The 17,321-nt window shown below is 34.3% G+C and overlaps 1 protein-coding gene across 1 annotated transcript; it reads right to left on the minus strand.

Moving 5' to 3' along the window:
• Positions 1-261: 261 nt before the first annotated feature.
• LOC110695052 (protein ACCUMULATION AND REPLICATION OF CHLOROPLASTS 3-like) lies at positions 262-14,520 on the minus strand. The gene is made up of 16 exons (XM_021872246.1): positions 13,838-14,520; positions 13,442-13,500; positions 9,899-9,963; positions 8,955-9,089; positions 7,988-8,036; positions 6,386-6,498; positions 6,232-6,303; positions 5,875-5,985; positions 5,200-5,381; positions 4,021-4,221; positions 3,841-3,926; positions 3,348-3,745; positions 2,790-2,894; positions 2,551-2,688; positions 2,001-2,167; positions 262-943 (listed from the first exon to the last, which is right to left on the minus strand). Exons 1-16 carry the CDS (start codon positions 14,191-14,193, stop codon positions 886-888), a joined length of 2,295 nt encoding a protein of 764 aa, XP_021727938.1. The 5' UTR covers positions 14,194-14,520; the 3' UTR covers positions 262-885.
• Positions 14,521-17,321: the final 2,801 nt, after the last annotated feature.

The following is a 17,321-nucleotide window of genomic DNA, read 5'->3' on the forward strand; positions in this document are numbered from 1 at the left end:
CTGCTTTGGAAAAATAAATGTATGTTCAACATACCATCAATAGAACAAATCAAATTGCTATGCTATATACTTTGTAATTTATAGTTTGTACTACCTTTGTTACATATTATTTGCAACAATTAGACAATTTCTACTCACACTTTATGTCAATTCGTTGCAAATAATATGAAATTGAGGTAGTATATTAAATCGTAAAACAGTGAAAGGGTTACAGCATGCTGCATCACCTCATTGGTATAAGAACGTGTACAAGAACAGAAAGATTGAAGTATATAATTATATACAAAAGGTAACTAGTATATTTTTACACGAGATTATGATACATTGATACTAAATATTACACAGGGAAAGAAATCATATTGTTCTTCACGCTCCTTCTGAATGATAATCATAGATCACAGCCCAAGCTTGTAATTTCACTTAAGTTGATATACCCAACTGAATTCATTACCTTGGACAGAACACATCCAAATATCCAATAGGTCACTTTGCGACTTGTATCACTTTAAATAAAATGATGTAAACTATCTCATTTCCAAATACTTCACATTTGCATCAGCTCTTACCGGAATTAAGTGGATTTTGCTTGCACCTAAAACCTCGTATATTTATTCTGGTGTTCTTGGCCTCAAAATGTGGTTTTGGACCCCAAAAAATTCACCAGATTCCAGTAAGATATGACAATTACAAATGTGAAGTGTGAAAAATTCGTAATTACATTTTTTTTTTAAAGGCTGCAAGTCACAAAGTGGCTCCTTAAATTGACATTTTTTTAATAAGATTACGGTCTATGACCACTTAACAAAAATGCAAACACAAATGGGCGAGAGAGAAGAGGACAACTGAGAAGCATGATTAAAACTTCACTTCTACCTTTACAAAATTCTATGTATCCAACTCCTTAGAGCTCAAAAGTACGCCATCATCCCAAATTTCAACAAACCTGAAAGTACGTCACCTCGAGTTAAAGCATCAGATCATCAAGAATGTATTGTAAAGCTTACATGCTAATGAAGTGAAATGTGCGCATACAATGTCTTGAAATCCAAAATCCAAGAGAAAACATGGAAACTTTTTCAATGATACTCGATGCTAATCTCAATTAGCCCAGAAAGACAGGTTGACAGGAGTCACAGGGCCACCCTAAATTTTCTTTTCAAGCTCAGTCAGAAATTATTGTACAAAATTAACTGTATCACATACATCTAGAAGCAGATATGCACAGAAGAAAACACGAGAGTAATGGCCTAACTGTCTAAAGACTCGATAGAACAGACAACTATATCAAAGATTCAAAGATAAACTAAGACAGTATGCATAGTAAAAATTTTGACAGAAAGGATTCAGCATTCGTGGGAAACTTCATGTAGCTCAAAAGGATTCACAGCATACAACTAAGTTATATTAGTTGACAGGGTGATAAGTGTTTGGAGACAATAATGAAACAAGTAAGCTCAGAGTTTTCTGCAATTCATTACACCAATGAACGACCATTACCAATTTGTCCCCGGACCACACTAGGAAAAAATCTCATAATTTAAGATGCCATGCAGCAACGATTTTAGGTGTGAGTGTGAACTGTGCAATAAACTCACAAAGCCAATATTGGTCAGATGCTCGCAGCATCTCCATCCATCTGATGACTACCAAATATCTTTTGAGCAATTTTATTATGAAAATCACACCGTTCACAATTATTCTGCAATATATTTCCCCCATTCTATTTTAGTTGACACGTTTCTTTTATCACATTTGCCAATGCACAAGTTCAACAATTTATCTCTATTTTCCAATAAGTAAAAGTTATAAAAGTTGATATTGTTAAAATATACATTGAGACAATTCTGACAAAATCCTAGTCATCCCACATGACTATGTTTAATTATAACTATAAATCACAAAAGCTAATCAAAGTAGAATTTGTGAAAAGTGTCATAAGTCAAAACATGTCAACTAAAAAAGACCGAGAATGTATAACATAGAAAATTAAGAACACAAACCTTGTGCCATCGACTTTGACACAGAGAAACTGACCATGTCGCCAACCATCTTGGAAATTGCCAAAGAAGACCTCTCCAGACTTAGAATAGAATCTGCCTTCACCATTGGCTCTCCCCTTCCAAAAATTAGCAAACCATCGTTCTCCAGTATGGAAGTAAAGCCAGCCCTATATCAAACAAAATCCTAGTCATATGTCGGGGAAATCACAATTTTAAGATGATAGAAGAGATATATATGATGTCCCGATAATAAGTCGGGGCTGGTTTTGTGTGCAATAATGAAAATAAGCATTTTCTTTAATTATGGTTTAAAGGACAAAACTACTCTGGGATATAAATATAAACGAAGTATAACTCTCCTAGAAACCCTTGTAATATAGGGAGGAAAAAAAAAAGAAAAAAAGAATCAATAGCCTATAAGAAAAACTTGTAAGCAAAGCATGACTGCCAACAAGTCAGCAACTAGCAACTCACGACATAGTAGCATACTCGACAGAATCAAATATCTTATTTGAGGCAAGGAAAATGCAACTGCTAAATAGAAATGAACCTTGCCATGCATAAGATCGTCCCTCCAAGATCCATGGAAAACATCTCCATTACTGAAGAACAAGCTGCCAATTCCTGACCTTTTCCCATATCGCCACATTCCATCATAGACAGTACGATCCAGAAAGGTAAGACGACCCTGCAGGACACAATTTTTCAGTTTAATCATACTGATGATTATCTGCACAGAAAGATATGACTGGAAAAGTCTGGACTGGAGTTCAGTCATCAATTAAGTACCCTGCCTTCAGGAAGACCACCTTGGCAACGACCCTTGTAGATTCCTCCTCTATACCGGATCTCCATCACTGGACACCATTTCGTATTAGTATCCCGTTCTGATTCCTGTTGCACTACACGTAAGTTAAGGGCAAGACCATTCATGGAGTATAAGTCAGAGCAAGGTTATTATATGTTTGAATATTTTGTATCATATCATTTCAAGAACTAAGCTCTTAAGTCATTCAAAAGATGTCTATGGAGCATATAAACACACACATGCACATACACATGGTGAGTTCAAAAGGTTATCCATTGTTCACTAAATGCCACACTAGGTGCATGATACCTGGAATTTATTTTACAAAAAACTAGTTAAACTACTATGCTGATCACATGCACAAATGCGTATATAACAGTGGAAAATAGCTGGAAAACACAGTATAAGAGAAAGGAGGCAGAAACTGTGCTTTTACATGGATACATAAAGCATGTGTATCTGTATAGACTAGACAAACTCATAAAAACCACATGAACAGGAAAGCACGGAGCAGATACCAGAGAGTGAAGTCAGATTACCAGCATTGATGCAGCACGAGCAGAAAGAACTCCTTGCTTTTTAGAAGCAATAGGCTGTTTTCTTTTCAACAGAACTGATGCACTATTCCAAAAGCCAGTTACTGCATCAAAACTCGTATCTGTAATACCATTCCGAGGCGGGACACTTGGAACAGAGGATGCTTGCATTTGAACTTCATCATTAATTTTTTCTGCTGACAAGCTTAAATTTGAATCATCATAAATGTCTTGTAAGTCGGTAGAAAGTCTCACACCAACTGGAAGTTGAAAAATTCTTGGATTATCAGCCAGAGGATCAGCTCCAGAGACATTTAACTCTTCCTCATGCCACTCATGAGAAATTCTATGACCTGGCCTAAGGTTCCGATTGATAAAAAGCTGCCTTTCAAAAGTTTGAGCTGTTAAAGAAAGGTTTTACATAGGTAAATATCATGGTTTTTGTTTAGCATATACTGTTGGACAGCACCCAGATTTTTCCAGAATATACACTCACCTTGATCAATTTGCTCTATATTTTTGAATGTATTGACATCATAATCTAGATACTGAACCTTGTCTGTTTCACCATCTTCAAAATTCCTAAAGTTGCAATGACGGTGAGTGGCATAAATTGATAAATTTAAATGAAGATTTTTCACACAACTGAGTGAATCCAAGGCAATATAGGGCATACCTTTCACCATAATCTTCATCCAGGAGCATCTCATTCATGACGTTTGTCATCATGGGAGGAAATATATTTTCTCTTAGGTCGTTTTTCTCAGAAGTTCCTGACTGCATATCCTGCCTCCGCAAAAAATTGAAAACAAAGGGGATGCTATCTGCCAATCGAGAAAGAATGTTGCTATTCTGGAGAGACTTTCTTTCAGAACCACTGGCAATGCATCAAGAAATACTGAAGTTATATAAAAAGAACTGTTTGATTTGGTTATGGCAGCATCTTTCAGAATACAGTAACTGAAAATTGGCTTAGAAAAATTTCAAGTGATTCACACACACACACACTCAGTGCAGATATATTTATTGACAACTTGTAATAGATAAATAATGGTATATCCGCTTTAAGGCAATGCGTCCAAGGACATGACTTCTGTTCAAGCTGAAATACATGGAATAATATTACCACTTCTACTAAAAGTAGCCCTTTTAGAGCTAGCTGAACAATGGCTTTTGTGCAATGTCAAAAGGGTCCTAATGTAGTGAGATTGTTCGGGTTGTTACAAGTCTTACAATCACTAGTAGATGATATAGCAAGCACTACTTCAACATACAAAAAGAAAAGGAAAATGCGGGTCCACTTGCATTGCTCAGAAAAGCGCAAACACTTGATGTCATGCTGATCCCAATTAGTATCCAGATGAACAAAGCAAGCCAGTAATGTATCATGCCGCTTTGCTATAAAAGTAATTACCTTAACAACAGGAAATATTAATCAAAAATAAAAATCATATAATAAAATTTTAAAAAAAAAATTATAGAAGATCATAGTTTGATGCAATTAAATCATCAAATAAGGTTTACAATCCCAGACTTTAGAGAGGCCGGACACTCCCAAACTACAAGCTAAAACAAAGAAGGATAAAATTATCATCTCGCTGATTATTTCTCTCGCTGATATCCTATATATATTATCCTTCCTTTCTCTACTCTAACTACTCAACTTATTCTCCAAGACACCTAATTTATAGTGACATCCTCCCTCTAGGCCAATCTATTACAAAAAGTCAAGCACAGAAACAATAAATTCTCCTACATGAAACTGACAAGGAAAATAAAAGGTTACAGGTATCAACTCTAAGAGAGAAGACAGTCAAAATGAAATTTACAATATGAAGCAAGCATGTCAACTTACCACACTGTGATAACTGTTGTTTCTATCAAGCTAGGCTCCATATCAGGATTTTTAACAGTGGAAAGTAAGACTTCTTTGGTGCACTTTGTTGCTTCACGAAAAGTACGCAAAAGAGTACCGACATCATTATCTGCAATGGCTGAGGAACTTGAAAGAATACATATTACAACTCCATCAAGGTCCTGCATTCATGGGTAAAGAGGGAAACATGACAACAGCATGGAAAAGATGAATCAGTACAAGACAATGGCGTACTCTCATTTACAGGACGTACCAGCCAAACTTAATTTAGATTATAGGGTATTGTTCATTTCCAAAGGGGTGAAAGATTTATTCTTTTTTGGTTTTGGGATTTTAATGCACTTTAAAAATTTGCTTATCTAAGATCTAAGTGCCTGTGCATGTTATACATAGCAATGTTGTAGACGATCATTGTGCAATGAGAAAAGAAACTGCATTTGTTATTTCATGGGAAAGGCTGTGTACATCTGACCTATCCCCCTATGCCGCAAAAAATGGGATTGGAGAGAGTGGAAGATGTAAAACCATAATCATAAATCAGAATAAAACCAGAGTGTGCATCCAAGAAACAAGTTGCAGTTGAAGACTGATGCACTCCCACAAAGACAGATAAATTTATATACTCCTTAGATTAAGGAAAATTTGTGGTCTTACCTTAAGTCCAACAGAGAGGAAAGGACAATCATAAACAGCTTGTACAATTGAAGCCTTGACATTATGGCCAACACCATAACCAATTCGTCCTTCCTTGTAGCTCTCCAAGACCTACAGTTGTGTATATTAGCTTCATGGAGAAAAATCACTACGAGTTCTAAGCTGTCAGTTGATAGTATTGGGGGAGTGGGGAGAACTGGAGAAGAGAGACAGAGAGTCTTTCAAACACTTTCTTCTACAAGAAGTATTATGAGAACAAGAAAGAATGCATCTGTGGATGTAACATTTAAACCAATCAAACCATGCAAATATGGCAAAGTCAAGTTATTCAGGCACACACTGCCAAGCAGAACTCACTTTTATAACTTCACAAATGGTAATTTGAGTCATGCTACCATGCAGAGAGTGAATGTGCATTTTGCATGTGTCCTGCAAATATTAGTTAACATCAGACTGTCATCAAGACCAACAAAAAGCTTGAACTAATTTGCGAGATCAAGAAGCTACTTACAGATACAATAATGGAAACGGCACTTATGGCTGACAAAACAGCTTGATAGGCAGTCTTCAGAGCCTCATCTAGAGTGACCAGATCCAGCTTCAGCAAGGTGTCAATGTCAATATCTGTGTGAAAACACAACAAAAAGATCTCCTAAGTGAAATTTTTCAACAACCTATTTTTATAGTAAAAAAACATGACTTGTGTCAAAAGAGAGGAATGATTCTAAACAAGCAAAACATTACATTTTCATCCCTATTGGGAGATGCAAGAACATAAAATTTCACTGTAGTCAGTACAGGATGGAAAAAGTAGGCCTAACTTATATACTATATCTACAAGACTACTCACACATGCCATTGTTAATTAGAAAAATGAGAAAAAGGCCAAAATTAATAGAAAGCGGATATGGTAAAGGTGCAGGGCTTACTTATTAAAGCAGGGACAATAGAGTGCAGCAACAACCACAGAATAGCTTAAATGAGTTGTTTAATTGAACAAATTATCAGAGAGGAAATCAATATGACTCACATATCTAAGATAGTAAGATAATCTGGTACCTCCGCCCAAAATTAATAGTCACACATGCTATCTTGAAATATCAGGAAAAAGTTATTGTGTAATTGATCATGATTGGATTTCCCAAATAACTCCTATCTGGAATTCTTAGATATAGAGAGTAGTACAGTGGGGTGTACACAGCTATTATAGGTTAACTCAATCATGAGAAGTTTGAAACAATGTGATCAATGTTTATGGACAGAGGAAGAAGTTGACAAGGCATACATTGAACTACAACTAGTGACTTTTCTGGCACCAAAGTCCAGGCTGACCCTTTCTTTGATGAATCCATAACCACATTGTTTTGATTGCAGATACAAAGAATGTAAAACTCGGTCACAGCACCTTATGACAAAGAAATTTCGGCATGAAATGCAAGATGAAATTTTAGTCAATTAATGTTTTTAGGATATAATATAATTCCCTGACAATAGCCTAAAAAAGTAGGAAAAGTGACCGAGACAATGATGTTCAATAAAAATACAATTAAATAAACTCCAGCATTAGTTGTGATAATGTGATGTAGAGCAAGACCTCTGGCATCAATTTACTTTACCTCTGTCATAACTCATAACCCATAAAGCCATAAAGGCCATAAGTTAAGCAAATGTCAGCTGGAAGTTTTGTTACTTCGACACCTTGTGTACGTTGAGTGTCATGTGTTAATTCCTCCGACGACACGACACCCAGATATTTAGCGGCCTTACATGAAATTTTACAAAATCTAGAGTGTCGAAGGATCCAACACCGTGTCGGACACGCACCCAAATACAAGTCTGGGCAACATTGGCTGGAAGACTAGCAAGGTACACAGTGTTTTATATAATTTATAAACACTCTAAAGATAAACAGATACACATTAGTACATTACACAAGTTACTTGAAATAGATCAGACCATTAGAAATCTTGATTTAAAAGATTGAACAATTATGTAAAGACCAAAAGTAACTCAACAAATTTCACCAGTTTCAATGATAGGCTAACAGCAACAGAGAAAGAATGGGATACAAGAAAGAAATAAACCAAAAAATATCAATAAGCAAACCACTCACCAATACAGAAGTTCACACAATCCCGAAGTTTGTCTACCAAAATCTTGACCTGTGAGTCCCACAAAAATGCAGATTTGGTGTCACACACACATGATATTTTCTAACTGGGGAGTTAAAAGAAACGCCATTAAATTGAGAGAGCGCACTATAAAATTATTTATCATGGAAAAGGGTTGTTTCAAAGAGCCAATATTAAGTAAATAAAGACTGAGCAAACTAAGAAGAAGAATGTCTTGTGAGTCTTTCAGAATCTTATTCTCAGCATGTCCAAGGTGAGGACACACACACATACACAAAAGATCACACCAATTTTGAAGTACCATAAACATAAAAATAAAAATAAAACACGTGAAGTGGGATGGTTTCCCAAAATCCCAATATAATTAAACTCTTAGAAGATGAATATATTTCTGCTAATTCCAATAAGATGCCTAAGATTACATCTACATGTTAAGGATAACAGGATTTTCCTTGTTGAAATATGATTTGTTACGGTTTTTGCAGCAACAAAAACCTAGGACAATAGTAGAGAGAGTGAGAAAGTGGGACAAGTGTTTAAAAAAGTACATGAAAGTGTCGTGAGGACTGTAAGAAAAAGAAAGAAAACGTTGTACCCCATGTAGGTAGGGTTTGTGAGAGAAAATTTTTGAAAAAAATAGGAAAAAAAGCAAAAGTGTAACCGACAAAAAGGAATGGATGAAAGTAGTGAGTGTAACCTAACAAAAAGGAACAGAGGTAGTATTAATATAAACATTAATTTCTTTTTTAATAGTTAAGTGTTACATGTCATTTAGTTTTTCAGCAACATTTGTAGGTAAAGATCTTGTCATTAAGGAATTCAAGAATAGCAAAGATTACTTATAGTTTTCAACAGAAGGGTATCAAACCAATTCAGTATAAGGTCTAATTTCTATAGATGGCAGGAATTGATAGAAACTTACACATCAAGGCAAGGGAAATAACCTACCTCATCTTGGCGTCTCTGCCCTTCAAAACTAAAAGGCTTCACTATAACAGCAATAACCAACCCACCACTGGATCTAATCGCCCGAAGGGTATCAATTGCCGTGACATGATCATCACCATAGCCTGCACTTGCCACCTATACAAGATAAACAATAAGATTTAATAAAATCAGAATCCTCAACACCATCTTGTAAAGGGAGTAAGACTATGAGCAGAAACATTAGAGAAGAACATTGTAATTAAAATACACAAGTCTAGATTTCTCTTTTCAGTAAGAAACATATTCTTCAGTGAAAGCAGCTCTTATGGGATTCCCTCTTTTTTAATTACCCACTGAGCTTTATAGTTGAAAAATAATTAGGTAATAGAGGGGTATCATATTCCTCTCCAGATTTGTTGTGGTTGAACATATTAGTAACCTTATATACCATAAAGGCCACCTTTACGCAGGGGCGGACCTTTGCTATGGCGGGTCGGGGCCCGGCCCCCCGAAATTTTTCTAAGTTGTTGGTTATAAGTAATATCATACAATTAAAAAGTTGTGACATAGTGGTTAAGTATTGTCATTTTTGAGCAAAAGGTTGGTGGATCAAACCTTGGCTCCCCAAACTTTTTGGCCCAAGATCTGCCACTGTCTTTCCATAGCCTGATTTTTCTGTCATTTCTAATTATCACTTGTATGGTGCCAAGGAATGTCTTCAAACCTTACACTCTATTGAATCTCTCATTAAACGAGTATGAGGGAATTTAGACTAGAGGATTCTAATATCTACACAAAATTGTCCGAATTAAATTGCATGATATTGGAAGTGAAAATGTGAACACTAAGTAAAATGACTCAAATCTCAAGAAACCTCAGCTAAAAAAAATCTCTTAATATTTCAGCTGTCACATATATCAGAAGAACTGAATGAAGACACGAGAAAGGGGCAAGAATGTACAAACAAGAACAACAGCCTTCGAATGTAATTGTTGGTTTAGTGGTGCCTCTGCAATGTTTGGATAGTCATCTGCAAAAAAGAAAGGAGATAATTTGATTAGAAAAGAAGTCAAGTAATTACACATAGTTACAGAGAGGAGTCAGAGGACCTCCTCCTAAAGAAACCGATACATGGCATACGAGCACATCATCATCAAGTGTAAACCCCAAATAATGACACCAAAGTAAAGCAAGATAAACCACTTTATCCCGTACAAACTCATGCCCTGTAAATTTAAATATTTAATATTTAATGAGGACAACCAAACAATAGCTAGACCAGCCAATCCATAAAGGAACATTCTTCCTTTATTCCTCCCATACACAAAGTAAATAAGAAAACAGAGATAATTGGTGAAATAACCCACAGAACCCGTGATATAAAATTTTTATCAGACAAATACAGCGCCAGCTGACAGGTCACCTCATAATGTAGGAAGAGATAGTTTCTCAGCTAATCGGGCCGGGCCCTTAACCGATACGGCCTGTGCAACCGCACAGGGCCCACGAATTGGTTAGGGCCTCATGTCTTAAAATCTAGTTAAGTAAATAACATAGTGCTTAAATGTCGTATATTGTGGTGTGATTCGGTGGTAATTTTCTCAGCTCCAGATAGAGTATCGGTGGAAAAGGTCCCGAGTTCAATGCCCGTTGCATGCTTTTTTTTAAAAAAAAATATATTTTTTTACTATTTATTTTTAATGCAAGTATAAAGCTACTGTAGTAAATGTTGGTAATGTTTTACCTCTGTCACTTTGTGTATTAACTTTCCATTTCCCAATATACTTATATGCATAATGACTTTATTCGTTTCCTATTATTATATACTGTACTTTGTACAAAATTACTCCTATTTTGATATTTTCTTATTAATCTAATGCATACACTTTTCTATTGAATTTTGTTTTTCTCATTCAATTTTTCCTCATAACATTTGATTATTTACCAACACTTTGTATAGTTATTTTTCAAAAAGAGTAAGCAAAGAATTTTTACATGTCTAGCAATCATAATTTTTCTAAGATTTGCGTTAATTGATGAGAGGGCCAAATTTTTTCTCCACTGCACAGGGCCTCAAAAATGATTAGGACGGCCCTGCAGCTAATCACCTTGCTTGGAAATCTTGAGATGTTAGTAGGACTAAAGTACATTTATATGAGACCAAAAGAATATATCACCAGTGACCTTAAAAAAAAAAGATAGAATTTTTTTCTTTAATCCTATCCTAAGCAGCACATCTATGGCCCAGTTCTCTTCACCTGATTTTCACTTAACTTAAATTATTTTTGCTAAACTGAAATTTTTTGTACAGTACTGAACTTAGATTATTTTACTGGACTTGAATTATTTTTACTCCCTCTACTTCGTAGTAATGGCAACACTTTTCTTTACATCCGTTTCATAAGAATTGATGCATTTTCTTATTTGGAAAGGATCCACTATTATTTTATTAAATTTCCTCCACTAACCCCACTTTCACATATACTTTATTATTTGGAAATTTTGACTTTGATACCTCGAAAATGACCCCTATTAATTTTTGGTACCCATCTAAAATTTTATATTATTTTGGTACTTATCAAAGTTACAAAATATAGGTTTTGGTACCTCCGTCCAACTTCCGTTAAACTTTCCGTTAGTGGGGCCCTGCCACCTTCCAGCCACCCCTTAGCCACCTTCAAGTCGGTAGCAACCAGGCACGCAGCCTCCTCATCTCACCACCATGACTGAAACCACCGTTAGCCGCGAATTAATCACCAACACCTCCAATTCGCACCACAACAGCCACCAATTTGAGCGGTCACACACAATTTGCAGCGGCAGCAACTGCAAATCAACCTCACAATCAGCGCCGCTCCATCACACCACCACCACCAAAATTACCCCCTGCAACACGCCGTTCAGAACCAATGCAGCTCCATCACACCACCACCACCAAAAACCACTTGTTTTCTGGGTTGTTTAAAACCCTAAACGGGTTTGGTTTTTCGGGTTGTTTCAGGTGGGTTTTAGGGTTTCGGGGGACGGCAAAAAGGGGAGGGTGGTTGTTTCAGGGAGGGAGGGGGCCGGCGAACAGGGGAGGGGGGTTGTTTCGGCGAACGGTGGTTGTTTTGGAGGGGCAGCTGCTGTTGTGCAGCGGTTTTGCTGCTGTTGTGGCTGAGATCGGAGGCAGGAAAGGGAGGAGGTGGGCTCACCGGCGCCGGGGGAATGTTTGGGCACCGGCAGCCGGCACGAGGAGGGGGAAGGGTGGCAGTGGCTGGTTGTTTTTTGTTTCTTTTTTAAGTTTTTTTTTTAAAATTATTTTCCTTTTTTTTAAAATAATTAAATCATTAAATAATTAGATAATGGGTCCCACTTAACGGAACCCTAACGGATTCTGTTAATTGGTACCAAAACCTATATTTTGTAACTTTGATGAGTACCAAAATAAAATAAAATTTTAGATGGGTACCAAAAATCAATAGGGGTCATTTTCGAGGTACCAAAAGTCATAATTTCCTTATTATTTCTCTCTCCTACCAAACCCACCTACACTACTCTTTTATTATTTCTCTCTCATATTAACCATACTTTATATTATAAAAAAATCCTCTCTTTGTCCTCAGCCTATGATTTTCCTAAAACTTTGTACACACCCTAATGTTGCTAGTATTACGAAATGCAGGAAGTATTAATTAAAACTTATTTTAACTGATTCATTGTACAGATTTTTGATACTGGTTAAAACTTTTTTTACTAAACTTAATTTATTTTTGTTGAATTTAAATTATTTTTACTAAATATTATTGTTTTAAGGTGAAGAAAATAGGGCCTAACTATCATTCACTACTAAGTAGTACTCATACTATTGAATTAGAGCACTTAGTACACCATCTGGCTCTCAATCACTAAAAGTTCACATACCTTACAACCAGACTTCTTGAAATTTGAAATGTGACTATCATTCTGGACATAGTATATCAATAAAAAAAATTAAAAAACGCAGACACACACTAGACATTCAGACATTTTCCTAGGTAACCTCACTTAGCCAAGCGGGAAGTCTCTTTCACATAATCTAACTGTGACGGCTGATGGTTACCCCTAGAAATGTAACAAATATGAAAGATTTTTGCAATATAACAAAAATTAGCAAAGAGTGAGAGCATACAAATTCACATAGCCCTTACAGACAGTCAAGCTATAACAAATAGCTGAGTACAACGAACTTACAAAGTATGTGTATGTATATAGCAATGCGTCAATTTCATCACAATAGCAAAATCAGCAGCTACACTATAGATACATATCACATCATATGGTCTAGGTTTACAGCAAGATGAAAGTTCAGCAAGCAGAAACTGCAGAGAAATCTTAGATACTATGACATGTACCATATCCAAACAACTCTTCAACACTGTTTCAGATACGTAACTGACACAAAAATAAGAAATAACAATTCACACCAAATGACCCTTAATAACAAACAAGTTGCAATAGATTAAAGAAGCTATCAATAACAACTAAACCTTTTTCAGGAACCCTTTGACGTAATTGTCCTGTCAACGAATCTCTTCTGATAACATTCCTGTAAAGACATTCAACAATACATTGAGCTCTCAGCAAAACATAACCAATCAGATATGTGAATATGATAATTTACAACAGAGCAAGCATGCTCCCGCACGCACAAGGAAATAACCAAAACTGGCCTTTCCTGCCATTCCTTCTAATTCTGTCATGTATCCTTTCCCAAAATCACATTATACAGTAGTAGCAACAAATGTGAACACTATCAAAGACCAATAAATTCAACAAACTACTAAAATTAAACAATAATTAGGTCTTACTGATAATTAATAATTCCAGATACATATAAAGCAACAAATTAGTAAATTATTGCAATGGAGATAAAAAGGAAGTACCAAAATCTCAAAGAATGTGAAGTCGAATGGGAGCTGATGCAAAAATCAAGAACAGAATCAACTCTATTGCCAATACCAATAACTTCAACAAATTGAGAATCGGCCCAAACGTCGGTAATGCTGTCATTACAAATAGCGTCGGAATTTCTACAATTATCCTTCAATGATGATGATGAAATGGAGCAGCTGATTTTGAAGGATTTTCTTTTGAATTTTGTTGATGATTTCGAAAACCTAATGTGATGATGAATTGAGTAGAAGGAGCAATTGAAAGGGTAATTTGAAGGTTTTAGGGAACGTAGAGAAGCTCCTTTGTAGGTTGGAGGAGAGAGAGTTGAGAAATTCGCCATTTCCATGGTGGAATTGAGGAAATTGGGTGGGAAATTAGGGTTTATGGAAGTGTTTGAGGAGTTGTGGTGGTGAAGTTAGCAAAATTAGATTGATTGATTAACAGCAAAAGAGAGGGAAGGAAACATGGCATTTTGGGGGAAACGGGAAGATGGGACTAGGGGAGGAGGAGTAACACTACTGTCCCTTCACTTCTTCAGTCTTCACGAGTTCACGGTTAAAAAAAATGCCTGGTGGGTGATCCTCAAGGTCTCGACGAGTCTTGTGAGTCCTCGCGTTAACTAACATGAGTGATTATTGTTGTAAACTAACTTAGGCCCTGTTCTTTAGAGCTTCTAGGCAGAGCAGAGTTGATTAGATTTCAGGAGAGTAGAGCAGATTTCAGCATTATTATTATTATTATTATTATTGTCGTTACTATTATTATTATTATTATTATTATTATTATTATTATTATTATTATTATTATTATTAGATGAAGCCAGTGCACGATTTGTTTATATTTTTTCAAATAAAATATTTTACTAAATATAAATTTATCTAATAAACTTTGTGATATTCGCTTGCTTGCTACTTGATTTTTTAATTATAAAATAAATTATTAACTTTGTTTCTCATATTTAGATAAGATTTATAATATAAAAGGATAATATTTTATTTCACAAAGTTTTATATGTGGCTAGTCACACCGTGTGGTCGGGATTACTTGATCAGAAGTTACTTGGTTAGACAAGGGCTACTCAATCAATTAGGGGTTACTCGAACGGTCATAGGTTACTCAGTCAGTGTTTGAGTGTGTTTTAGCCGGCCACACGATATGACAAGCCACATAAAAAACGCACTGATTTTATTTTTATAATTAATATAAAATTTTTGATCTAAAATAAATTGCAATTCTTTTTTTCATTGGCTAAAATATAACATTTTTCTATTTGACGTTTGAAAATTAATCTTACGTGGCATATTCCTATTGTACCGTTTTAAAATTATTAATCCTATGTGGCGCTTTTTTATTATAATCCTACATAACGCTTTAAAAAAAACTAATCTTACGTGGCATAATCCGATTGTAGCGTTTAAAAAATACTAATCCTAAATGGCGCTCTAATAATTTTTTAAAAATTAAAATCCTACGTGGCACTCTAAAAACTCGGGAAAAAACTCCCCTTTATATATATATATTTAAGATTATTATTATCATTATTATTTTTATTATTAATGTTATTATTATTTTATTTTAAGTACTATTACTATTATTATCGCATTTAATTATTATTATTATTATTATTATTATTATTAACAAGTGCATACCATTGATTTAGGTGAATGAAAACATAAATAGATGTGTACCATCTTTAACATATGTTAATAGTAGAAAGATAAAAGATAAAAGGGTGACAATTTTTCAATTTTTTTGCAGCTTTTTTATTCTTTTAATATCATTAGTTATTATTATAAAATAAAATTATGTATTTAGTATTATTATTAAATATTAAGTATTGCTATTCAAAAAAAAAATAATAAGTATTACTATTCCCTAAAAGAAATATTAAGTGTTATTATGATGATCGGTAAATATTAGAAATTGTTATTGATTGTTATTATTATTATTAATTATTAACTAATATTATCATTAAATATTAATTCTTTATATTATGAATTAATAATTATTATTATTAATTATTATTATGAATATTAAATATTAAATATTATTAATATTAATAATTATTAATTATTATTATTATGTTTTTAAACACATTAATTATTATTATTATTAAATATTAATTATTATTATTGTTATTATTAATTATTATTTTAAAATAGAGCAGAGCAAAGCAGATCAGATTTGAGCAGAGCAGATTTCAGTAGAGCAGAGCAGAGCAGCTCTAAAGAACAAGACCTTAATTGGTTAATACTAAGAGGTTAAATCTCGTCAAAACTTCTTATTTCTTTTTATGGACAAACTTACCTGATGAAAAGAGTCATTTAGTGTGTTGAGTTAGGAAATGATTGAAGTTTTGGCTTTAACAATTAATGCCTATTGTTGGCAAAGCTTCAAAGGTTAGATTGTTCATTGACGCTTCTCAACTTAAGATGATTAAAGTGATGATAGTGAGCGAATGGGTATTGAAAACACACTACACCAAAAAAATATAAGAAAAAATAAAAAGTTCAAAGGGTCTCCTAATTATGGGTCCAATTCAACTGTGTCACAAGTAGATTTGCATTATCTTGTGTTTGTGAACTCAAAATGGTGGTCTCGTATTGTGTCCAACCGTGACTTTATAAGGTGGCTCATAAACAAGGGCGAAGCTACATGGGGGGCGGGTGGGGCCCGGTCCCCATGGCCCAATTTCGTGGCCTATTATTTTAACTGCTGGCTCCTATAAATTTTTAGAATAAATAGTATTCTTGTTAGTTGTTACATGTTTAGTTGTACTTAATGCTTGCCACATTGGTTTGAATCCCATTGTTTGGGGTTTTAGATCCCAAGATCAAGCCCTTTAGTGACAAAGACTAGTTTTTTTTTTTTTTTTTTTTTTTTTGAAACCCCAAATACTGATGGGCTTCGTCATTGTTGACTTGTTTATTAGTATTTTTTTGTTTTCTCAATTTTTACAATAATTTGTAAAATTCTTCTTTATAATGTTAATTGCTAAGGTTTAAGGATTAAATTCTAGCATTAGTTTACTCATCACTAAACTTTTTAAGATGATCCATTTTTCCCCCCTTATTCACCTAAGCTACTTTGTTTGTTGTTTGCTATTTATAAATAAGATAAAATATAATTAAAAATGATCTTATTAGATTCATCTCAATTTATTAATACTTCGTATATATTTTTTTTGTAATGTTTACAAAGACTTAACTAGATATATTGATGGGTAATGAAATATATTATGAAACTTGTCTTAATAAAACTAGGCATATATGCAAGAAGAACATAGGAAGTGTTTGCATATCATCAAAATTGATATGTATGTTATAATTTTGATAATTGTGATATGTAGGATATCTCAAAGAAAAATTTTCTAACAAATATATATTTTAGTAGAATGCATGGATTAAAAATATATTCAATGATTTATTTTTTTCGTACAATTAAAGTATCAACTATTTTCACATTAATTTTTTT

Source organism: Chenopodium quinoa, unplaced genomic scaffold (assembly GCF_001683475.1).
Source record: "Chenopodium quinoa cultivar QQ74 unplaced genomic scaffold, ASM168347v1, whole genome shotgun sequence".
NCBI classification, from domain to species: domain Eukaryota; kingdom Viridiplantae; phylum Streptophyta; class Magnoliopsida; order Caryophyllales; family Amaranthaceae; genus Chenopodium; species Chenopodium quinoa.

Coding starts and splice junctions, on each gene's coding strand:
- LOC110695052 (XM_021872246.1), bottom strand. CDS start 14,193: ATGGAAATGGCGAATTTCTCAACTCTCTCTCCTCCAACCTACAAAGGA. Junction 3,746..3,840: donor TATAGAGCAAATTGATCAAG/GTGAGTGTATAT, acceptor TTTCTTTAACAG/CTCAAACTTTTGAAAGGCAG. Junction 2,895..3,347: donor CTCGTGCTGCATCAATGCTG/GTAATCTGACTT, acceptor GTAGTGCAACAG/GAATCAGAACGGGATACTAA.